At 38.9% G+C, this 25,349-nt stretch overlaps 1 protein-coding gene across 1 annotated transcript in view; it reads right to left on the bottom strand.

The window, feature by feature from the left end:
* Positions 1-371: 371 nt before the first annotated feature.
* LOC126336852 (UBX domain-containing protein 11-like) overlaps positions 372-25,349 on the bottom strand; it is a 261,607-nt gene continuing 236,629 nt past the window's right edge. The window contains exons 6-8 of the mRNA XM_050000946.1: positions 23,102-23,243; positions 7,972-8,139; positions 372-789 (exon numbers count right to left, since the gene is read on the bottom strand). Coding sequence (XP_049856903.1) covers positions 637-789; positions 7,972-8,139; positions 23,102-23,243 — 463 coding nt within the window. The 3' untranslated portion in view covers positions 372-636. The remainder of the gene's footprint in view (positions 790-7,971; positions 8,140-23,101; positions 23,244-25,349) is intronic.

The raw sequence follows: 25,349 nt of genomic DNA, 5'->3' as shown, positions 1-25,349 counted from the left end.
GTCTGATGGGCGATAGAAGGATCCAGTTACCATTTTATGCCCACCCCTGAATACTGAGTCTCGCCTAATCTTATATGAAATTTCAATTTCTATCTCATTGGATTTGAGTTTCTTGCTTACTGTGGCAAACTGCCTCCATTTTCCTTTAGCCTGTCCTGTCAATGTACACTTAAATTTTCCACAAAAATCACACTGCTGTCAATTTCAGGTTTCACCTAGCTTTCTGTTCTTTATCTAAAAATCATGCAATGTAAAGTCCCCCTTTTTCTCTCAAGAGGTTGTTTCTATGTAAACAAGGACCAGTACCCTGACGGGAAGGTGGCCTAGTTATAATATTTTCTGATTTACATTTAAATGAAGAATGCAAAATATCGTTTATAAACAATAAGTATTTACTATTGCTGCCTGTCCCATGTCATACAGTACATTTTGAAATATGATCTGTCTAGTTAGTTGCATTTGTTTCTTTTCTACACAGATTAATGATTGATTTATCATTTACATATTGAATTAAGCCACATGACATCATTCCAAAACATTACATATTCTCAAAAAATTATATGAAATAGAATATCACATAAAATGTTTGTAAAATAATGGTATGAACTCATTTCACAAGTTTAGTCACAGCATACGTTACAGCTTTAGATCCAATGAAGTTTTTGGTGTGTCTGTCTTATAATTAGAACTTCTGCCTTGCAATTTTCCTCCTAGAATGTATCCCGTTCCACAGAAAGGTTTCCATTGCATATTTTCTTCACCATAATGTACTGTATGCTTGTCAATAACCTGCAAAATATTATTACAAAATATTATTACACTTTCACTGCTCAAAATGTATTTTAGCACAGTGCACAAGTCTGTAAATTCTATTATACAGCTGGATCTGTTTTAAGAAATGCAATTAGATTTACATCTACATCTACATGATTACTCTGCAATTCACATTTAAGTGCTTGGCAGAGGGTTCATTGAACCGCAATCATACTATCTCTCTACCATTCCATTCCCGAACAGTGCGCGGGAACAACGAACACCTAAACCTTTCTGTTCAAGCTGTGATTTCTCTTATTTTACTTTGATGATCATTCCTACCTATGTAGGTTGGGTTCAACAAAATATTTTCGCATTCGGAAGAGAAAGTTGGTGACTGAAATTTTGTAAATAGATCTCGCCATGACGAAAAACATCTTTGCTTTAATGACTTCCATCCCAACTAGCGTATCATATCTGCCGCACTCTGTCCCCTATTACATGATAATACAAAACGAGCTGCCCTTTTTTGCACCCTTTTGATGCCCTCCGTCAATCCCACCTGGTAAGGATCCCACACCACACAGCAATATTCTAACAGAGGACGAACGAGTGTAGTGTAAGCATCTTCTAAGTGTCCTGCCAATGAAACGCAACCTTTGGCTCGCCTTCCCCCCAATATTATCTATGTGGTCTTTCCAACTAAAGTTGTTCATAATTTTAACACCCAGGTACTTAGTTGAATTGACAACCTTGAGAATTGCACTATTTATCGAGTAATCGAATTCCAACAGATTTCTTTTGCAACTCATGTGGATCGCCTCTCACTTTTCGTTATTTAGCGTCAACTGCCAACTGCCACATCATACAGCAATCTTTTCTAAATTGCTTTGCCACTGATACTGGTCTTCGGATGACCTTACTAGACAGTAAATTACAGCATCATCTGCGAAAAACCTAAGAGAACTGCTCAGATTGTCACCCAGGTCATTTATATAGATCAGGAACAGCAGAGGTCCCAGGACGCTTCCCTGGGGAACACCTGATATCACTTCAGTTTTACTTGATGGTTTGCCATCTATTACTACAAATTGCGACCTTCCTGACAGGAAATCATGAATCCAGTCGCACAACTGAGACGATACCCCATACGCCCGCAGCTTGATTAGAAGTTGCTTCTGAGGAACTTTTTCCAGAAATCTGGAAATACGGAATCAACTTGATATCCCCTTCCGATAGCGGCCAGCTATTACTATTAGATAATGGTAACTGACAAGTACCAAAGAGAATAATGCCTACACTGTTGTAATATGACGTTTTCTGAGTTATTATAGATGATAGTGAGAAGGGAAGAAAGGGTGCTATGTAAGGATTACTCCCAAGGATAAGTAAGCATAAAGCTTAATCAAAAATATAGCAATCTCCTACATGTGTTTTTCTTATTACACTTATTTTTTTTATATCCTTAGAACCATTCAAGAAATTTGGTACATTCTTTTTAAAAGAATAGTCCCAGCACATAGATCCATCAATTTAGAGAAAATATAGAAAACCTAACTAAGAACAGCCTGAAAGAAATTTGAACACTGTTTTTCCCAAACATGAATCTAGAATCTTAATCAGTTGCACAGTGCCTCAAAAATATGTTCACAAATATGTAGTTTTGCCTTTATTTCCTAACTTCAGAGCATGATATTAAATAAATGTTGCCATTCTGGGTAAACTGAATGTAAAGTACAAACATAAACATAATTACAAAACAATACTCTGTCAGGACAGTTGACATTTCAGGTTCCTATTCTTCTCACAAAGAAGCGACCACCTATACAGGGTGTAACAAAATGGAGTTTTAGAAACTTGGGAAATTGTAGAGGATGAAATTGTGAACATTTTGATGTCAGGAACCTATGGCTGGAAAACTGAAATAAAATTTCTACAGCCACCAGTAGGCTATTAAAAATCCATTCACTATATGTACGAGAAGTTACCAGCTAAGACTCTCAGTGAACATTTGGCCTGGAATTCTTGGAAATCACCTTACTTGACCACACATCTCCTGAGACTGTTTGATTGATGCATGGTATTTGGACTTTCTGGACAATGCCTTGCTTGAACTTGCAGCAGATGTTTCCTTGAAACTATGCATTCATTTGTGGTTTCGGAACAACAGTGCTCCATTGCTTTGATTTTCAGGCCAGGGCATTTCACACAAACAGTTTCAAGTAGAGAGTAATTGGGTAGTTAGAATTGGATTCCCAATTCATTGACTTTTTTCTCTGCAGTTATTTAAGGTACCCTATGCACTCAATGCCAGTAAGAATAGTACCTGAGCTTAGTGGAATCTTGCAGGGAATCAGACAAAACATGGTTCCTTGCTGCACATTATATAATAAAGTTGGTAGTCTTTACATTATACATTTACTCTCACTGCACATTGGAATACAAAGTTGGTAATCTTCACATTGTACATTTACTCTAAAGCAGGGAAGCCACTGATTCGATCCACAATATTTGGTTGTACATTATTGTTTTGTCGATTAAAAGTTTCCAAAGTACAATATTCTGGTGTTTCATTAGCCTACCAAGTGCATACAAAATGGTTGTATGTTCCTTACATCAAAATGTTCCAAATTTTGTCCTCTACAATGTCCCCAATTTTTAAAGCATCACTGTGTTACACCTGTATATTATGGCTAAACATGATGACTGCAGCTTGCATAGCTATGAACATTTCACCACCAGGTGTGCAGAAATACAGTGCACAGGGAATGGATATGCCTGGTGCATAAAATACTATGAAATATCCTGCATTGCTATTCATACAAAATCACCCATGCTTCCTTCCGATCTGCCAGTAAGACAAATGTTCACTTTGGCATTTCTTGCTCACGTGGAAGTGGACAACGAATGACAATAGAATATTCAGTGGACAGATGAAGCCCATTTCCATCTCCAAGGACCTGTCAGTATACAGAATTGCAGAATATGGACAACAGAAAATCTGCATGCTCATCAACCGGTACCACCTCATTCTGCAAAGGGTGACTGTGTGGTGTGTGCAAACTGCATTGTTAATCATAGACCCATATTTTTCCTGCTAGTCCTGTTATGTTTACTATCACTGGTAAATGCTATGAGAGACTTTTGCATGCCCACATCATTCCAACCTTTCAACAGCGTGGATGTGTGGGTAGGATCATTTTTATGCCAGATGGCACTCTTCCACACATAGCACTGCCAGTCAAGTGGCTGCTACGGAGACATTTTGGAAGAGTTACAATTATCAGCCCTAATTTCCCTACAGCCTAGCTATCCAAATAACCTGATCTTAATCCATATGACTTCTGGCTGTGGAGTGATGTGAAGGATGTTATGTTCAGTGCTCTAATTATGAACACAGCTGAACTGAAGGCATGCACTGCACAAAGCATTTCGAACATGACCCAGAGACACTCTGATCTGTTGTGGAACATGTTGTTTCCTGATTTCAACTTGTGGCAGAAAACTATGGACAGCATATCGAACATGTCTGGTGCCAATCTCATGACAATTAGATAACGATGTCATTTTGGTTTTCATGCAGTTTTTGGCCTCACGACAATTAAAAATCAATTTTTCCCATCCAATCCGGTAGGACACTGCCATGGTGGATGGGCTGATCTAACTAGCAGTGCCACAACTATTGACTGCTGAATGTCTGCACTCACGCACATTGAACAGTACAGATGGTGAAATGTGCGTCTCAAAACCATAGCCATTGTATTGTGATTCATCTGTCATTTGTAGTTGACCGCATTTATCTTAAGACGCTTACAGCACCTTCTATTGGTAAAATTTTCATTAGATTTTTTTGTTCATTGATGTTTCCTTGAGTGTCAACAATACGCTGTTCAAATTTGATGACATTCTGAGCAGAGGTTCTCTTTCTGCAGCGTTTTGAAGCTGGGGCTTTACTGATGGACACCCTGTATGTCACATTTATGTGTCTCTACTGGAAACACTATGATTTTTACTTCCTTAAATTAATTATTGTCCATTTTTGTACTCAATATGTGTAATTCATTTTGAGCCATCTTGCAGCCATACAACGAGATTTCTGAGCTACTTAGCACTGCCATTTCCATAATTGGAATGACAGGTTTATATGGAACCCTATTTTGATGAGCATGAAAATTCATTTTCTAATTCATAATGAACTGGTTATCACATGCCCAACTGCTTACTAGCTTTGAACCTAGTTTACAAATTCCTTGCTATTCTTGATATTATGTAAAACTGTTGTAGAGTCAGCAAATAAGATATTTTTATGAGGATCCACAATTAGACTCAGACTATTAATATACAAGAGGAACACAAGGGTTCCCGTAATTGTGAACTGAGGCACCCTATATTTGATTGTACCCTCACATGACAGCATTTCATTGGCTGCTTTGGACTTCTGACCAGGGTACCTAACTCATTCCAGATGTTTCCAATTACTAAGGTAACAGTTGATCAGTCTTAGTGTCAAGGTTATTGTGATCAACCACACCAAATGCTTCTGACAAGTCTAAAAATATTCCTGTTGTTAACTGTTTATTGTTCACCCTTCTGAATCTATGTGTGACATAGTTTATAACAATATTATAAAAAGGATAGTTGCTACTATCCATACAGCAGAGATGCTGAGTTACAGAAACGCACAACAAAAAGACTATCAGAAAGTTAGCTTTTGGCCAATAAAGCCTTTCTCAAAAATAAACAACATACAAACTCACACAAATACAGCTCACACACACACACATGACCACAGTCTCTGGCAGCTGGAGCCAGACTGCGAGTAACAGCATAGTATGGGTGAAGCAGCTGTGTGGGGATAAGTAGGAGGCTGGGGTGCAGAGGGGGTGAGTTAACAGGGAAGGGGTGGGGGATGGTAAAATGCTGCTGGGAGTATGCAGGGATGAGGTGGGGAGAAGGGCAGCTAGGTGCAGTCTGAAGGTTAGAATGTGGGCAGGGGAGAGAGGAAGGGGGGGGGGGATAGCAGAAAAGGAGAGAAGTAAAAAGATAGGGTGCGGTGGTGGTATAGAGGGCTGGGAACAGGGAAAGGGCTAGATGGGTACGACACTCACTAACGAAGGTTGAGATCACAAGGGTTACAGAAATGTATGATATATTGCAGGTAGAGTTTCCACCTGTGTAACTCAGAAAAGCTGGTGTTGGTGGAAAGGATCCAGATGGCACTGGCTGTGAAGCAGTCATTGAAATGAAGAATGTCATGTTGGGTGGCATGCTCAGCAACAGTGTGGTCCAGTTGTTTCTTGGCCACAGACTGTCTATGGCCACTCCTACGGACAGACATGCCCACACACAATGCAGCACAGCAGTTGCGGCTTACCTCATAGGTAAGCCTGGTTTCACAGGTAGGCCTGCCCTTGATGGGATTGGTGGCATTTGTGACAGGACTGAAGTAGATGGTGGTGGGAGGATGTAAGGCACTAGTCTTGCATCTAGGTCTTTTATAGGGAGCCGTGAGTAAAGGATTGGAAGTAAGGGTTGTGTAGGGTGGACGAGGAGAATACTACTGTGGGAGAGGTGGGAAGGATATTGGACAGGATATTTCTCATTTTAGGGCATGACGAGAGGTAGTCGAAACCCTGGCGGAGAATGTAATTCAGTTGCTTCACTTCTGAATGGCACTAACTCATGAGGGGAATGCTCCTCTGTGAGAAGGCAATTACTATCTGTGACGGCCTCAGTAAGACCTTTGGTATAATTAGAGGGGGACCGCTTGTCCCTACAGATGCAACACCAATGGGTGGCTAGGCTGTATGGAAGGTATGTCTTGGTATGGAATGGATGACAGCTGTTGAAGTGGAGATATTGCTGGTGGTCGGTACTGATATAGCCATCTTTGACATGGAGGTCAACTTCGAAGGAGGTGGCTTATTGGGTTGAGAAGGTCATGGTAAAGTGAATGGGAGTGTGGGTGTTGAGATATGGTGTCCTCACCCTCTATCCAGATCATGAAGGTGTCATCAATGAATCTGAACCAGATGAGGAGTCTGGGATTCTGGATGTTTGGGAAGGATTCCTCCATGTGGCCCATGAATAGAATAGGACAGTGCCATATGGGTGCCCATAGCCGTACTCTGGATTTATTTGCAGGTTATGCCTTCAAAGGAGCAGTAATTGTGTGTGAGGATATAGTTGGTCATGGTGACAGGGAGATGGGTGGTTTGGAATCCATTGGGTGTTGAGAGAGGCAGTGATCAATAGCAGTAAAACCTTGGGAATTATGGATGTTAGTGTAAAGGGAGGTGGCATCAATAATGACGAGCAGTGCACTGTGTGGTAAAGAAACAGGAACTCTGGAAAGTCGGGTAGCAGGCTGAAAAAGTGTTGCTCCACTAGAGCAGAGGTTCTCTCAGTGGGGCACAGTAACCGGCCATAATGGGGGATCCTGGGTGGTTGGGTTTATGGACTTTAGGAAGCATGTGAAGGTAGGAGCGTGGGGAGTGATAGGGGTGAGCAGAGAGATAGACTACAGGGAGAGGTTCTGGGATGGGCCTATGGATTTGAGGAGAGACTCAAGATCCTGCTTGATTTCTGAAGTGCAGTCACTGGGGCAAGGTTAGTAGTTGGGTGAAACTGACAGCTGGCGGAGTCCTTCTTCCACATAATCCTTACAGTTCAAAACAAGAGCACTGGAGGAGCCTTTGTCAGCAGATAGGGTTATAAGGTTGGGATCAGTTTTTAGGTGGTGGAATGCGGATATTTCTGCAGATGTAAGCTTAGTATGCATGTTGACAGATTTGGGGAATGATGGTGGCGTACGATTCTAGGTCCTTATTGCAGTAGCAGTGCTAATAAATATGGTCTTGGCACATTTTTTGCAGTTTCAGTAAAGAAGTTATTAATTATGTAGGTTCATGACCATGAAAGATTCCCCTACCTTAATTATTATTATGTGTTAACACATAAAAGTTGCACAAGTGTAATTATTTTCCCCATATGCATTTTCTAAAAGATTCCAGATGGCTCTTCATAAAATCACTGTGTTCTTTCTTTTAATAAGTCTTATTACCTTATTTAGTATGTAAATGCATTCTTTGTTGTAAGCATCTATCTCAGGTGATCCACTGGGATGTCAATGCAATCTAATACTATATTTAAAATCTTTGCCTTTCTATTTATACTTAATTTATTTCTAGCTACATGCTAACTTTCTCCAATACATACCTTAAAAGCAACGCCATCAGGGTAAGAGTTTTGCAGTTCAGATGGAAAATATCCATCAATGATATCTTGCACAAAGATTTTAGTGTTTATGTCAGAATAAGGTCTGAAAGGACCATCCGATAAAACCAGACCATTTGAATATATTGTTAATGGTATACTGTCTCCAGCCTACACAGAAAATGTGTACCATTAGAATCAAACTGTAATGGAAATTTCTGAATGAAACAATATGTAAACTAAAGCCAAGTCATCCACTCATCTTTAGCAGACTGATGTGTGGGGCATAGAAACCTCATAACAGAACACATTATCAACTAACTTTAAAGCCCTGGCTCTTTTTATCAGGAAAAGTACATGCAGAGACCCAATCCACACTAACACAGCTGCAGCAAAACACACACACACACACACACACACACACACACACACACACACACACACATAGGGAAAGAGAGAGAGCACATGTGTGTGTTCCTATATGCATAATTCAGAGCAACTTATGTTGGAAGGGAGTGTCCAAGTGGCACATCTAGCAAAGCAGCTGCTAAAAGTCACTTTGGCACTTTGGAAGGGCGTGTCCAAATGGCACGTGTAGCAAAGCAGCCGCTAAAAGTCACTTGTGTCGTTGTGCACTGTACGTACAGCAACTGGATGATGAAGATTGTGGTTTGCTACAGTTTCAGTTTGTCAGTAGACGTTTATGCAAATAGACAGCTGGTGAGCTATCATCCCCCATAGAATGCTGCACTGCAACAAAGCCAATATATGATATATGTTCAAAAAATTCTGGGACATTCATGGTGTGTTGCCATTAAATGCAGTCAGCATCTCTACACATGCCTTTGTTTAATGTGTAACTCCCGAAAGTTTCATTGTTGTATGTCTGTTAGTTACTTTTCACTGTTGCGCTGAGTAGAAGGTTGTGTCACAGAGTTAGATGAGCAACCCGTCTGCATTGAATTTTGTGTGAAACTCAAGGAAACCTTTACAGAGATAAACCAAATGATGCAGGAAACGCACAGTGATGAATGCATAAGCTGTACTTGGTGTTACAAATGGTTCACACTGTTTAAAAACGGCCAGACAGAAGTTAAAAGATACCTTAGTTCAGGATGCTCTTTGACATCTACCAACAACTGTCACGATGGGAATGTCTATGAAATTGTGAGTGCCAATCGAAGACTGATGGTCCAAGAGTTTGCAGAAGAATGTAACATTTCAATTGGATCACATCACAAAATCCTCACACAGCACCTTGGAATGCATCATGTTGCCGCCAAGTTCGTCCCATTACTCACGAGTCAAGATCAGAAAGACCTTCAGCTCACAATCACTGAAGAGCTTTTGGATCATGCAAATGAGAGTAAGATGTTTCTTCAGAGAATCATAGCTGGGGATGAGACATGGGTCTACAGTTAAGATGTTGAGAGCAAGGTTCAATCTCCAGTGGCCGAGCGGCTCTAGGCGCTTCAGTCTGGAACCGCGCGACTGCTACAGTCGCAGGTTCAAGTCCTGCCTTGGGCATGGATGTGTGTGATGTCCTTAGGTTAGTTAGGTTTAAGTAGTTCTAAGTTCTAGGGGACTGATGACCTCAGATGTTAAGTCCCATAGTGCTCAGAGCCATTTGAACCATTTGTTCAATCTCCACAATGGGCCAGGAAAGGCTCTCAAAGACCAAAAAGAGCTCATCAGGTACGGTTGAAAATCAAAGCTAGGTTAATAGTTTTGTTTGACTTTGAAGTATAGTTCATCATGAATTTCTGGCACTGGGACAAACCGTTAATCGATGGTACTATCAGGATGTGTTGGGATGCCTGTGAGAAAATGTGAGAAGGAAATGGTCTGAAATGTGGGGAGACAATTCAGGGCTGTTGCAGCATGATAATGGACCTGCACATTCATCCCTGTTGGTGTGAGACTATTTGCACAAAAAACAAAATCACTGTGTTGCATCATCCTCTGTACTCTCCAGACATGACCCATTCAGACTTCTTTTATTTTCAAAGTTGGATAGTCAGGCAGCAGTTAGAGTTGACGGTAAATTGAGTTCATGGTTCAGAGTAGTTTCAGGGGTAAGACAAGGCTGCAACCTGTCTCCACTATTGTTCATATTATTTATGGATCATATGTTGAAAACAATAGACTGGCTGGGTGAGATTAAGATATGTGAACACAAAATAAGCAGTCTTGCATATGCGGATGACTTAGTTGTGATGGCAGATTCGATTGAAAGTTTGCAAAGTAATATTTCAGCGCTAGGAAAGAAATGTAAGGACTATGGTATGAAGATTAGCATCTCCAAAACGAAAGTAATGTCAGTGGGAAAGAAATATAAACGGCTTGAGTGCCAAATAGGAGGTACAAAGTTAGAACTGGTGGACGGTTTCAAGTACTTAGGATGCATATTCTCACAGGATGGCAACATAGTGAAAGAACTAGAAGCAAGGTGTAGCAAAGCCAATGCAGTGAGCACTCAGCTACGATCTACTCTCTTCTGCAAGAAGGAAGTCAGTACCAAGACTAAGTTATCTGTGCACCGTTCAATCTTTCGACCAACTTTGTTGTATGGGAGCGAAAGCTGGGTGGATTCAGGTTACCTTATCAATAAGGTTGAGGTTACGGATATGAAAGTAGCTAGGATGATTGCAGGTACTAGTAGATGGGAACAATGGCAGGAGGGTGTCCACAATGAGGAAATCAAAGAAAAACTAGGAATGAACTCTATAGATGTAGCAGTCAGGGCAAATAGGCTTAGATGGTGGGGTCATGTAACATGCATCGGAGAAGCAAGGTTACCCAAGAGACTCATGGGTTCAGTAGTAGAGGGTAGGAGGAGTCGGGGGAGACCAAGGAGAAGGTGCCTGGATTCGGTTAAGAATGATTTTGAAGTAATAGGTTTAACATCAGAAGAGGCACCAATGTTAGCACTGAATAGGGGAACATGGAGGAATTTTATAAGGGGGCTATGCTCCAGACTGAATGCTGAAAGGCATAATCAGTCTTAAATGATGATGATGATGATGATGATGATGAAGATGATGAGTTGGAAACCCCATTAAAGGAATGAAAATTTTCAAGGACCAATGAGATAAAAGAAAATTCGCAAGCGGCACTCCACGCAATCCAGCAAGAGGCATACCAGACTGCTTCCAGAAGTGGGAATGGCATAGGGAGCAGTGTATCAATTGTGGAAGAGAGTGTTTTGGATGAGTCCATGCACAGTAAGTAGAAGGTAAGCATAAAAAAAATTGTGGATAAAATGCTGGAATTTTTTGAACAGACCTCTTATAACATGGCTACTTTCACAGGTGGCTCTGCCTTGTATCATGTAGGAAATGCCAGTGACTGGACTGTGAAAGGAGGTGCTGGATGGGTATATGCTACAGGCCATGTACCAGAATCATCCACAAGGAAATGACTAAAAGGGCCCTGGATTTGGAGCCAGATTGAAATAGGCATTGATGAGGTTATTCTAAAGGTTGAGTGAGTGGTGGAACACTGCTTTCGGTGTTGTGCATAGGATTTTGCATAGGGTATCCCTCATCTCTGGGCACAGTGAGGGATAGTCAAAGTTCTGCTGAAGGATATGGTTGAGCTTTTCATGGCCAGGGTGATACTGGGTGATCAGATGAATACTAGATGGTGGCTGGATAGCAGGAGGAGATGGCACAGGAGATATGCTTGTGGATGAGCTGAACAAGCTATAGTTTGTCAGTAAATTCCCTGCTAAGTTTATCATCATGTTTTGACACCTCTTGTTGGTGATATACCAACTTTATAATGAATATGGGTAGATTTTATAATCAGATTACCTAACAAGAAACAGTACAAAACTAAGAGATTGGTGGTGATTTGGTATTTGGGCTATGTGTGGGTCGGTTCAGAAAATGTGGCTCTACCTTGTTATAGGGTTAAGCTGTACACATCTGCTTTCATGCTCATTAGCTAAGATAGCTGAAGTAACAGTTACAGATTATGATCCTCTCGTCAAATAGATAAAGCACTGGCAAGTTAAATAAAAATTGAATTAAACACAAACTGCAAGTAAAAGAATAATAATAAATAGCAATACAAGATTATTATCTGCTGATAATAAATTGATGTAGGCAACACCACAAATCTATGTAGAATAAAGTGATAATTTGTTCAATCAGTTACATGAAAGACTATCAAGAAATGATTGCCCTACAAAAATGTAGTTTAAAAGATACAAACTAATAAATATTTACTAGCAGTTAAGATTGTGTAAATCTACATAATCAGAATGGTAGCTGACTCCCCAGAAATCAATAAATCATCACTATTTCGCTACAATAACAAAGTTCTATGCTTTGAATTAGGTACAAATAATCTGAGAACAGCAAGTAAATCATATCAAAGTTCCCTGAAGAGCATATTTTTCGATGATTGCTCATACTAACTGCACTGAAACAAAAAGCTACGTGCCCTGGAATTTCACCAAGTTTGAGCAAATTTTAAGTATTTGTGACCACTAACTGCTCATATACTATCACTTTACCCCACTAATTGCCCTGCAACATCAAGTCTTCTGTATCACTTCTCAGTGCAAGATTTTCGCTCTCATATCTCAAAACCAACTCTGTTCCCTCTCAACCTGAAGTGTTTCACAACTCTCCATCTCCCAGAAATCCCTTCTTGCTCCCAAGAGCCACTCGCTGAATAAAAATGCTCAAATGCCTCACCACTTGCACCAATGAGAAACATTTACTACCACATCAAATAGCATGATTTACTAAAAATCTATAAAACTGACCCCTTTTGTATAAGAATAAAGTTGCAGATTGGATGTACGGCTTAAATTACACAACAATCAAACAATGGAAAATCCAGGATGAAATGTAACAATATTCTGAGAAGGAAAGTTGCTACTCACCAATAAATGGAGATGCTGAGTCGCAGATAGGCACAACAAAAAGATTTTCACGCTTAAAGCTTTTGGCCAATGGCCTTTGTCAACAACACACACACACACACACACACACACACACACACACACACACACACACTCGCAACTGCAGTCTCAGGCAGCTGAAACCACAATGTGAGCAGCAGCACCAATGCATGATGGGAGCGGCGACTGGGTGGGGGAAAGGAGGTGCCTGGGCCAGGGAGGGGGAGGGATAGTATGCTGGGGATGGCGGACAGTGAAACGCTGCAGGTTGGGCGGCGGGCAGGGGCGAGCTGCAGTGCTGCAGGCTGGGCAGCGGGCAGGGGCGAGCTGGTGTGGTGGTGGTTGAGGGAGAGGAAGTAGTAGGAAAGGAGAGAAATAAATAAAATTATTAAATTAAATAAAATAAACCTGCCCCTTCCCTGCTCCCATTCCAGCACTACACAGTCATCATTCCACCACCACACTCAATCTTTTTTTAATTTCTGAACCATTGTACATTATGGAAAATTAGAACACTGCAACAAGAAAAATATTGACATGCCCTATCTTCTTACAGTTGGGAAATACAACAATAATAGGGAAGGGGTAGATTCAGTAGGCATGTTGATATATGAGGGTTGACCAAAAAGTAATGCCTCCACTTTCGTAACTCTTCGACAGTTGGCAGCATTGGTATGCGGCAGGTACTGGCTTGTTCCGTAGCCTCTTCTCTACAGCTCCAGTTGGCGGGAAGCTTTAGCATTGAACAGTTGTGTTGTTACAGTGTTCAGTGTGGAACCCTGCACAGACGGTTGGTCAATGCAATTTAAGCAATAAGCAGTCATTGAATTCTTGACAGTAGGTGTCACCCCAAAGGAGATTCCTCCATACAGTCCAGATTTAGTGCGGTCTGACTTCCATCTGTTCCCGATAATGAAAGATGATCTGTGGGGACATCATTATGCTTCCAATGAAGACATTGAGAGAACTGTGATACTGTGGTTGTGGAAACAGTGTGTCGACCTCCTCTGTGACAGTTTCAGAAAACTTGTTCATCATTAGCAGAAATGTATCTAATTGGCTGGTGATTATGTGGAAAAGTGAATATTGGTAATTAAAGACAATATTCTAAGAATTATTTCTGCATTTGATTTATTAAAATATTCCCATCCAAACCTAATTAACGAAGGTGGAGGTATTACTTTTCATTCAACCCTCGTAAGTCATACTGGGTACATTGGAATACTGATACTGAGATTTTTAATTTTTTGATTACATTCTGAATCAGTATGTTTTATATGTTTAATTCATAATTTGTGCAGGATTAGAATTTGCGTTTGGGAGGATGATGGTTCAAATCTGTGTCCAGCCATCCAGATTTCGGTTTTTCATAATTTCTCTATGTTGCTCCAGGCAAATGCTGGGACAATTCCATTGAAAGGCCTCAGCTAATTTCTTCCCCATCCTTAAAACAACCCAAGCTTGTGCTCTTGTTTCCAATGACCTCAATGAGACATTAAACCCTTATTCTCCTTCCTTTATTTTTCAGGGCTTGAGCAATGATTCTGAGAGTATAGCCCCTTAGCATCAACATTACACAGGATGATCCATTTGTGGTGTCACAAAATTAAAACATGATATGCAAGAAATTACAGGAAGCTATTGTTTGTTAACAATAAATACATGTGTATGAGAGTCTGGAGTTTGTATCTGAAGGTTGTGTCACAGCACATTAGCACTTAACATGTCCACCATTAAGACTGCAGTAAATATCAAATATCATACCTCACAACCGAATTGCGCCATGTGGCATGCAGCTTTTATGCAGTGATTTGCTGAAAGATCACTGTAATCTGCTCCATAGATCAGTCAGAATCTGTGGTCTTTGCATATACACAGTTGATGTGACACAGACCCATACAAAAAGATCTGTGGTTGTTATGTCAGGACTATTTAGGAGGACATGGAACAGCTCCTCCAAGGCCACACCAGCGATCACTACTGCGCTATTAGAGCCCAATGTGGTAGTGCGCTATCCTGCTGATGGATAATGGTGTCCAGTACCCCATCTTGCTGTACCGGAGGGACCACATACTGGGCCCATCAAGCATGGCGAGTCATACTGTATTGAATGGGAAAAATCATTTTTTAACTGTCCTGAGACCAAAAACTACATAAAAGGCAAAACAAGATCAGTTTTTAATTGTCCTGGGGCCAAAAACATGCTAAAAATCAAAATAACATCAGTTCATAATTTTTGTGGGTCCAAAAACCACTTAAAAAGCAAAATGACATGAGATTCTAATTTTCATGGGACTGGCATGAAATGTTCAGTATGCTGTACATCACTGTATGCACAAGTTAAAACCAAGAAACAGCATGTTACATAACAGGTTGGAGTGTCCTGGGAGTCAGTTCAGAATGCATTGCTCAATTGATGCCTTCAGTTCAGCTACATTTATTTATTTAGTCCTTCAAATCCTATATGAATAGAATATATACAAGGATAAGGGACATGGTTAGTTATTTACAAGATAAAATACAGTTTGTATTGCAATCCTAAGGACTAGATATTGAAGTAATTTAGCAAAGATTCATACATACAACAAACATTACAGGCAACATACAAAGGAGAATATTAATAATGCATCTTTATTTTTGTTGTTTGGCCTTTATATATTCTGTCAGACTGTAAAACCAATGATCAATTAAATATGCCTTTAGTTCAGCCTTAAAACTACAGTGTTTACCTATTGATTTAATATGTTTAGGTAGATTATTGAAAATCTTTATCCCAGTATGTAGTGTGCCTTTTTGGCACAATGATGTTCTCACCTGTTTCATATGAATGTCAGATTTTTGCCTTGTATTGTGTGAATGTATATCTTCATTTTTTAATAAGATATCTGGGTGTCTATCGATATATTGTTTGATGAAAACTGATGTTTCGTAGATAAAAATTCAAGGAAGAGGAAGAACTGACAGTTTTTGAATATGGGTCTGCATGATTTCATATTGTTTACCCCTTCAATAATTCTTAGTATTCTCTTTCACATCCTGAAAAGTTTAATATTTGTTGTTGTATTAATGCTGAAGATTATGCCATATTTAATTACAAAATGCACATAGGATTAGTATACATTTAACAGGCTGGCTTTGGTGCAACAAGTTTTTAAGATCCGTATCATGTAACAGGTTTTATTTAGTTTTCTTTGCAAATATTCAATTTGTACTTCCCATTTTGTGTTGTTCTAGAGCCAGAGTCCCAGAAATTTAGTGCTGTCAACACTTTCAAGAACTCTGTCCCTAAGTTTTATTTCTATGTGTGGGTGGTGTCTTCCTTTTACATTATAGAAGTTCAGTGTACTGTCTTTTCTTTGTTTATAATTAGCTTGTTGTAGCTGAACCCCTGTTCTACACTGTTCATTGTTTGGATAGCAGAGTCTTTTAGTTTTTCTTCTGTTTTACCACTAATAAGGAAGCTTGTATCGTCTGCAAAATGGGGTATAGTTTGGCAATACTTGTTGTACATAAGATCATTGACATAGAAGAGAAACAGAGTGGGTCTTAATACTTATCCTTGAGGGACACCGTATTTCACGTTTTCATATCCTGAACAGTAGTAGCTGATTTTGTTATCGACCACATAGGTATGTCTTGAGCCACTCATTGGATATACCACTAATTCCCAATTGGTCAAGCTTCTGCAGTAGGGCATTATGGTCAATGACGTCAAAAGCTTTAGATAAATCAAGACATATGCCTGTCACAAACTCACTTGCATCCAGTTTAGTATAGATTCCATTACGAAATTCAAATATTACACTTTCAGTTGAATAACCTTTCCTAAAGCCATGCTGTCAAGGAGAGAGAATTTTATTTTTATTTATGAAATCAGACAATCTCTTCTAAAAAAACTTTTTCTAAAATTTTTGAAAATACAGGCAGTTGGGCTATTGGTCTATAATTTGAAACACATTCCGGATTTCGTTTTTTGAACAGTGGTTTCAGTTTTTCTGTTTTTAAGCATGAAGGGAATGTTCCTGATGCCAGTGAGCTGTTGCACAAATGTGTCAAGGGTTCAGCTAAGGCAAGACAGCATTTCTTAATAATTGCATCTGGTATTCCATCAATTCTATAAGAGTACCCTGTTGTCAAGGTTTTTATAACCGATAAAATTTATGCAGTATTTGTGGGTGAAAGGAATAAAGATGTAGACACATTTCTCACACTATTGCATGATGGAGGTGATATTTTGTTGTGTTCTTCCAGTCCACTCACCAACTGTTCACTTACGTTTGCAAAATATTTGTTGAAGGTCCCTGCAATTTCTGTTGGGCAAGAAATCATTTGTCCTTCATAAGATAAGTTCATATTTTTATATTGTTTAGTTTCACTTGTTGTTTGATTTTTTATAACTTCCCATATAGCTTTAGATTTGTTTTATGGGTTTTCAATGCATTTGTCATTTGCCATTGTTTTAGCTTTCCTTACAAAATTTTTGAGGATCCTCTTGTAATTCATCAGGTACAAATGAAATTCATGAGGCATGTTTTGTGTCTTTGCTATATTGTGTAATCTTCTTTTCTCTGCACAAGATATTCTAATACCTGTTGTAATCCATTTGTTCTTTTTGAAGTTAGGTTGACATTTTTGTTTTTTTAATGGAAATGCAGCTTCAAAGTATGACATGAAGATTTCCATGAATTTTCCAAACTTTTTGTTAGTATTTTCACAAGTATACACTTCATATCAAGTTTCTTCACTTAGTCTCTGTACAAAAAGGTTTATTTGTTTACTAGTGAATTTTATTGCTTCTTTTACAAGTTCCTCTTTCTCAGTTGTTTCACTTGGGGCGTGCAAAGCAATACACTGTGCATGGCGATCACTGAAGCCAGTATTAATATTTCCGGCATGGAAATTGTTATTTACATTTGTATTCATCAATATCTGATCAATTGTTGAGCTAGTTGTTGGTGTAACTCTTATAGGAGAGTCTATGGTGGCTTTTATGTTATACATTTCCAGTAGAGTCATCAAGCTTTGCTGGTCTTTTGAGATTTCTTGAAAATCAATATTAAAACCTCCACATATGATCATTGTTTTGTTGAAGTTTTTTATAGTATTTAAAGCTGCTTCTAGTTGATAACAGATATCATTTAAGTTCCCATCAGGGCTCCTATTTACACAGATGAATATTAATTTTAATGCAGAGAGTTCAACAGCAGATACTTCACAAACTTTCTCTTCAGCTAACAGTTCAATGGGTTTTATGTTACAACGATCAATGCCACTTTTAACAAATATACATGACCCTCCATGACTGGATGTAATTCTAGAAAATGATGATGAAAGATTGAAGTCTTCAAGTTTTGTGACTGAAATTGCATCTTTAGGCAGCCATTCATAACTGGAGCACTGAACACATCATTCAGATAACTCCACAACCAGAAGTCACACGAAATAATATAAGGTGATTTTGATGGCCTGGCTGTAGGGAAGTTATGACTGATAATTCTAGCATTTCCAAAATTCCTCTGCAGCAGCTGTGTCATTGGCTGTACTATGTGTGGAGGAATGCAGTCTTGCATACAAATGATACTACACACACATCCGTGCTGTTGACAGGTTGGAATGACACTGGTGCGCAAAATACTCTCATAGACTTTACCAGTGATAGTACAGGTAACAGGACCCACATGACTCATCTCCTCAAAGCAACATGGCTGTATGATCAACAATGCCATCCACCTACACTACACAATCACCTTTGCAGAATGAAATGGTATTGGTTGATGTGCATGCAGATTTCCTGTTGCCCATATTCTCCAATTCTGTGCACAGACATGTCCTTGGAGAAGGAAATGGGCTTCGTCTGTCCATAAAAGGTTCCATTGCCATTCATTATCCACTTCCATGTGAACAAAACATCCCAGAACAAGCATTTGTCTCGCTGGCAGGTAACATGAAGCTATTCCTGAATGTGGGTGATTTTGTATTGGATCAACTGCTTTCCTCCTTCTGCAACATTGCATTTTAAAAGGACTTGTCTTTCTGAATTTTGTAATCATGTTCTCCAGACCCTCAGCAGACATTGGACCAATGCCTTTTTTATACCCTTGAATGCCTGGAACTTCTGGAGGGGCTACTGGCACAAAGGCACCGTTCTTGTATAAGGGCTTTACCAAGAGCGCATGATCCTTCATGAAGACAAGTCATGTGGGGCATCTTGGATGCAAAGTGAGGAGCATCTCAGACCCAAACTGAGGAACAGCAGTGTGCCATGCAGTCGCTGGTGCGCATATTTGATGCTTACAGTGCCATTGATTGGTAAAGTATTCTGTCTTCTTGTGTGTGTGTGTGTGTGTGTGTGTGTGTGTGTGTGTGTATGTGTATGTGTATGTTTCCCATCATGTTTCCCCCTGCCTCAATAGTATGCTGTCAAAATTTGATGCCCTTCTGAGCAGGAGTTCTCTTTCTACAACATTTTGGAACTGGAACTTTAGTTATATAATTACGGACAACCTGCATATTAATGATCTGTGGACAATATCAATAGTAACCTCAGACTTTTTGCAGATCATGCAATTATCTATAACAAAGTACTGTGTGAAAGAAGCTGCATAAATATTTAGTCAGATTTTGATAAGATTTCAAAGTGGGCCAAAGACTGGAAACTTGCTTTAAATGTTCAAAAATTTAAAATTGTGCACTCCACAAAATGAAAAAAAAAACAACATAGTATTCTATGACTATATTATCAATGAGTCACAGCTGGAATGATTCATATGAATACTTGAGTGTAGCACTTTGTAGGGATATGGAATGGAAAGATTATATTATCTCCATCATGGGTAAAGCAGGCAGTAACCATCGGTTTAGTGGTATAATACTGGCGAAATGCAATCAGTCTACAAAGGAGACTGCTCACAAATAACTCTTGTGACCCTTACCAAACAAGACTAACAGAACAGGGTGGCATGGATGTTTGCAGATTTGTTTGCCCCATGGGAGAGTGTCACAGAGATGCTGAAGGAATTGAACTGGCAGAATCATGAAGACAAATGTAAACTATCTCAAGAGAGTCTACATTCAAAGTTTCAAGAATCAGCTTTAAATGATGACCCTAGGAATATAATACAACCAACTATGTATTGCTCCTACACGGATCGCAAAGGGATTGCAAGGAGAGGATTAAAGCAATAACAGCATGCTTGGAGGCACTTAAACAATCTGTCCTCTTGCACTCCGTACATGAACAGAAAAAAAAGAACTCTAATAACTGCTACAAAGAGACATACCCTCTGTCATGCACTCCACTGTGGTTTGCAGAAGAATGAATGTGTATGTGACTGTAATCTAAAGTAGACATATATCTTTGAGTAAATATCATCCCCATTTACTCAAACTTTCAGCTTTGCAGTGGCTGACTGTTGCCACTGTTGAGAAACTGTGAAAACTAGGTCTGTATTGTTACATAGTGTAGGAACATGCCATACCTGTGTCATTGAGAACCCTGTATGTTGTCTGACAGTTGCAGCACAAGACCCTTGTTTCAGATTGCATTCTTCAGTGTCACTATGTAGTATACAGATTGATACCAATGGCCACAGAAACTCTTCTAAATTACTGATGCTACCTCTTAATGGCTGGGTCTGACATTTTGTGGGAGCCACTGGTAAGACATTCAGAGTCTGCTGACAATCTTATGACATACACTTTTCTGTTGCATTGTATCGATTTGCTGGAACCATTTGATGAAATCATCTGTTGTGATCACATCCTTCAAAAGAAATTTTTCCTAGGAGTCCTATGCCATGCTCTTCCTTAGGTGTGAAACTTCATTAGGTGCCATCAAATTTGGCTTCATTGTGTGACATATAGAGTAGCGCTCATGCAAATTAACTTGGCACATGTGCAAAAATGCACTTGATGAATCCACACCTTTTTTTCTGATGAGGCAGTTGCTTTAGTTTGCTGTCAATGGGTGAGCCATCACTACAGTGTACACATAAAAAGGCAGCAGTGCAATGTATTCTGCACAGAGACTAACAGCTAGTGTACTTTCGCACTTTCTGTCTCTGCCTGACTCCTCACATTCCACCTGTTGTCTACACTGGCAAGCACAATAGTGGTTACAGTTGCTGCTTCTGACTCTGCCTAGTAGAATTTATATGCCTGAAAAAACTATTTCTCTCATTTCTTAACATAATAATTCTTGTGTTTGCTTTATGCCATGCAAAATGAACACTACAGTACTTAAATAATGTCACCGTACCTAAAATAATGTGAAAATCAATGGTAAATATTCAACATGTACTTCGATGCACGTGCTACAGGCAAATGTGGCACAACGACACTATCTGTTGGAGTGTCACATGGTACACTGCTCCCTGACACTATGTATCACCCACCTCCACCTTCTTAAGTGCACACCACTATACACATGGGCATCTGAATTTTTTAAGGGCTGATTTCCTTATTTGGTACTATAATCAGAGATTACTGGCTTACTGAATTTTTAATCACAATGGCACAATCTTAATCATACTGGCATAATCTATCAATACAATTGTTTGCAAGCTTGCTAGCAGTAGGATAGAAATTCTGCTTGTGAGTAGGCTTCAACTGTTTCACTGCAACTCCCTACGGCACCATAGCCACATGCTACAAGTCCCACATCACTCTAACACTGTATTCTCCACCAGCACGTCATTTTCACAGGTATGGGCCATGTTATTTTATGGACACTCTAAACAACTTTGTTATTTCCTCCGGATGTAGGTTCTTTGGTTAAGTGGACCTGATACTGGTTCTTACCAAAGACTTTCTTAATTTCTACTTGAAATTTATTCCAGATCTTGAACTGTATCCCAGAGATGTCAAACTACTGCTGGGCTGTACTGTACAAGTAAAAGCAGATGTTAACAGGATGTTTTGTGTCATCCTTCCTTTTGTATTTACTGACCTGGTCAAATCCAATAAGCTATTTTGAAAGATCCCAGTTAGCATCTCCCAAAAATGCAGTTGTATGCCTGATATTCAACTGGTTCACAAATGTTTTTGTGTATATTGGTACCTTGAGAGAGTGAACCATAGGAGGAATATACTGGTTGTATTTGGGTTCCTGTCCGTGATGGTGATGGTTTCTGCATAGGCTGCTGGGGTCGCAACAATGTTGAGATAACCAACACCTTCATCAAATTATGTCATTTGTAATCTGTAATCTAATACCAATTACAAGAGAAAGGTCTTCAATGATGTCCAACACTTCACACTGATTATATAGAATGCCCACTGACACACATGTTGACAGCCAGTAACTATTGCCTCTACACCAGGGAAGGCAATGCACAGAATATGGTACTAGTATTGTAAATATGTATGGGTAACAACAACTAGAAATTACAGTGTATGACTATACAAAAATTTTCATAAACAATCAAAAATGTGTAACCAAAATACCACAATATCACTCATATCCCAATGGCAATTCAAGAAATTAAAATTATGTTTTCCATGAAAATTTGAAAGAACAGCGGTGAAACCATTTTTCACAAAGTATTGATTGGTTGCTATAGCAGTTACATTCTTAATTTCTGCTTCCTTTTTTCAGTCTTAGCTTTCTCTCTTTCATATAACCTGTTTTCCCAATTTCTCACAATTATCATATTGATGAATTTCTTATTTATCTAATTTCAGATTAGGTAAATTTGCCAGTACTAAATGAAAGTTTCTTTAATTCCCAAGTCATTCTACCTTCACTACCCTTTATTTCATTTAAATTAAACCCACAGAGACACTAATTCCTACAAACTATAAATTGAAATTGTTTGACAGTCTCAACCTTTCTTTCTGTAAAATAGCAAATTCCATGTCAATGGATTCGCTATTTCACTTTCTTTGTTGTTTTAGTCCTTACAGGTGGCATATCAGTGAACATGTGATTTTGAATAAACCTGGCTTGGCTTTCTACAACTATGAAAGTATTTTACAAGGTACAATAACAACACAAAATTGTGTTTCAATGTTATAGCATTTTTGTAAATGTTTCCAGGCCTTTGGTAATGACATTTTGTATCAAATGCCATTAGCTCTAATCTGTAGTTCTTATGGAAAAGAATATCAGTCAATATTGAGCAAATTGTGCTGTCTTTCCTGCTACATAAAATTCATTCAGTTACAATAACCTCATTCATACTGACACTACAATGTAAAGCTGAAGATAGTATAGTTTACCTTGAACATAGCACCTGCCCCTGTATATGATATTTGAGTTTCTCCTGCACCAGCTATCAAATTAAGTTCAGTTAAATTGTGCAGGAGAACATCAAAATTTATGTCAGGGTTCTTCAAATGATTATCAAATTCATGATTCATTCTGTTTGGAAGTAAAACAAGAAATAAGTTCAGTTCACCTTCAAACAAAATGTTTAATTATGAAGATAACATACTTAAAAACATTATTCACATATAAATTAAACTTCAGTATTTTATTACCTTATATTCATAACCTTTTATTGTTGTACTAACTGTAGTCATTATTAATATTATTAAGTTGCTTCGCTTATGTCATGTAGTTCAGATATCAGAAAATATTAATGTTGATTTTCTTTACAGATAGAATGTGAATCAAGGCATTTTTAAATGTCACTAGACAAAGAAATGACATTAATGATCAGAAAGGTCTACACGACTACAAGGCACATTTTATCTAATTTCCAATTTATTATATGGATTCTGGCTCCAATATTAACAAGAATTTGAAAATCGCATTTGTCTTGCACTTATTACTGCACTCTGCTTCTCTGTGAATTCATCAGAAGGTTCATCTCTGAGAAGTCAGTGTGCATGTAATATTTATCTGCACTAACTTTCATTATTCTGTATTGGACCAATTGGCTTACTTGCATGAAATTCATTATGTTTGCAGTCAAACTTTGTTTTCTGAGATTCACTTGCTACATACCACAATCAGTGCCTTTGACAACACTTTGGTCCCATGTTATTCACATTTACCTCTCAGTCCTCAGCACCAACTTTGTTGAACAGTGCAGGTGGTGGAAATGTGTGTCCAGACCTCTGATAGGAAGAAGCTAAAAAGCTAGATGACAGAAGAATGGCAATACATCTGGGACAGCACCAGCACAGGAGGAAGACTTTATAACCACCTACCAGATGTTAGGGAACATGCAAAAATAAGTTTCCTAATTTATTTCAAGGGGATGGTTCACCTAACCTAATTATGGCCTTATGAAAAAGCAGTAAATAAATAAATGTAAACTTTGGAAACATTGAATTCTTACTCCAGGAGAAAAGAGTGGTGATAAAGTTACTTCCAACATATCATGTAGAGCCTCCCAATCAACATAAAAGACACCAACCAATAACTGCTGGAGTGTCTCACATCAATTTCAAATCCTCTCGTACATGGACGGTCCTTACCACCATCAATATGATCTCACTCTACACCAGAATATCATTTATACATGGTCTCTCAGCCTTAGAACACTGCCTGCCCAAATTCCCACCTGAAAGCCTCCTTAAATCCTCATTTATAGCTGCCCTAGCTAACCTCATCCTTACCTACACTTACTTCATATTCAAGCACCATACCTACAAACACATTAGAGGAATCACTGTGGGAACAAGGATGACCTCATCCAATCCTAACCTTTTTAGTGGTTGCATGTAAGAGCCATTCCTTAAACCCCAACAGCTGAGATTCCTTACTGGACAAATTTATCGATGATACCTTTACAGAGTGCACTCAAGGCAAAAGAGAACTCCTTAACTTTCTATAACAGATTAAGTCCTTTTCCTGAATCAAATTCAAGTCAGCCTTTTCTAAATCTGAAGTTACTTTTCTTGAGACTGACCTGCATCTAATTAATATTAATCCAGACCTTACACCATATAAAATTACCATAACAATACTGTTGACGGTTGCCACCCCTTCCGCATGAAATGCTCCCTTCCCTACTGCACAGGAATTCATGGCAAAGCTACCTGCTCCACCACTGAATTAACACTGACCCTAACAACTTTCAGAGGCTTTCCTCCTCTACAACTATCCCACAGATTATACCGTCAAACAACCATATGATAAATGTGAGACGAAAGTGAAAAAGATCATAAAGTAATTTACTTCATTCTGTACAATATTGTAATGATTTGAATCCAACTTGAATCAATAATATCATTTAAAGCAATCAACATCACTATTCTGAAAAAGGACCTGTTGTTATTATGTGGAAATAACATGGGCCCGACAGGCGAATAAATTGGACCCATTAGGTTTCTTGGTGCACTAATTCCAGCAGGGATGACAAAACAACAAAGATATTATCTTTTTAAAAACATCAGGACATACTGCAAAGAGGAATACAAAGGCATTCTGTGTCATGAAGTAGAACCAGAACCAAAAGCCAGTGACAATGAGGATTCTGAGGAAGAACCTTACCAGCCAACTATTCCAGAACCAAAG

The sequence above is a fragment of the Schistocerca gregaria genome, chromosome 1 (assembly GCF_023897955.1).
Source record: "Schistocerca gregaria isolate iqSchGreg1 chromosome 1, iqSchGreg1.2, whole genome shotgun sequence".
Classification (NCBI taxonomy): domain Eukaryota; kingdom Metazoa; phylum Arthropoda; class Insecta; order Orthoptera; family Acrididae; genus Schistocerca; species Schistocerca gregaria.
This window is presented reverse-complemented; position numbering and strand designations above follow the sequence as displayed.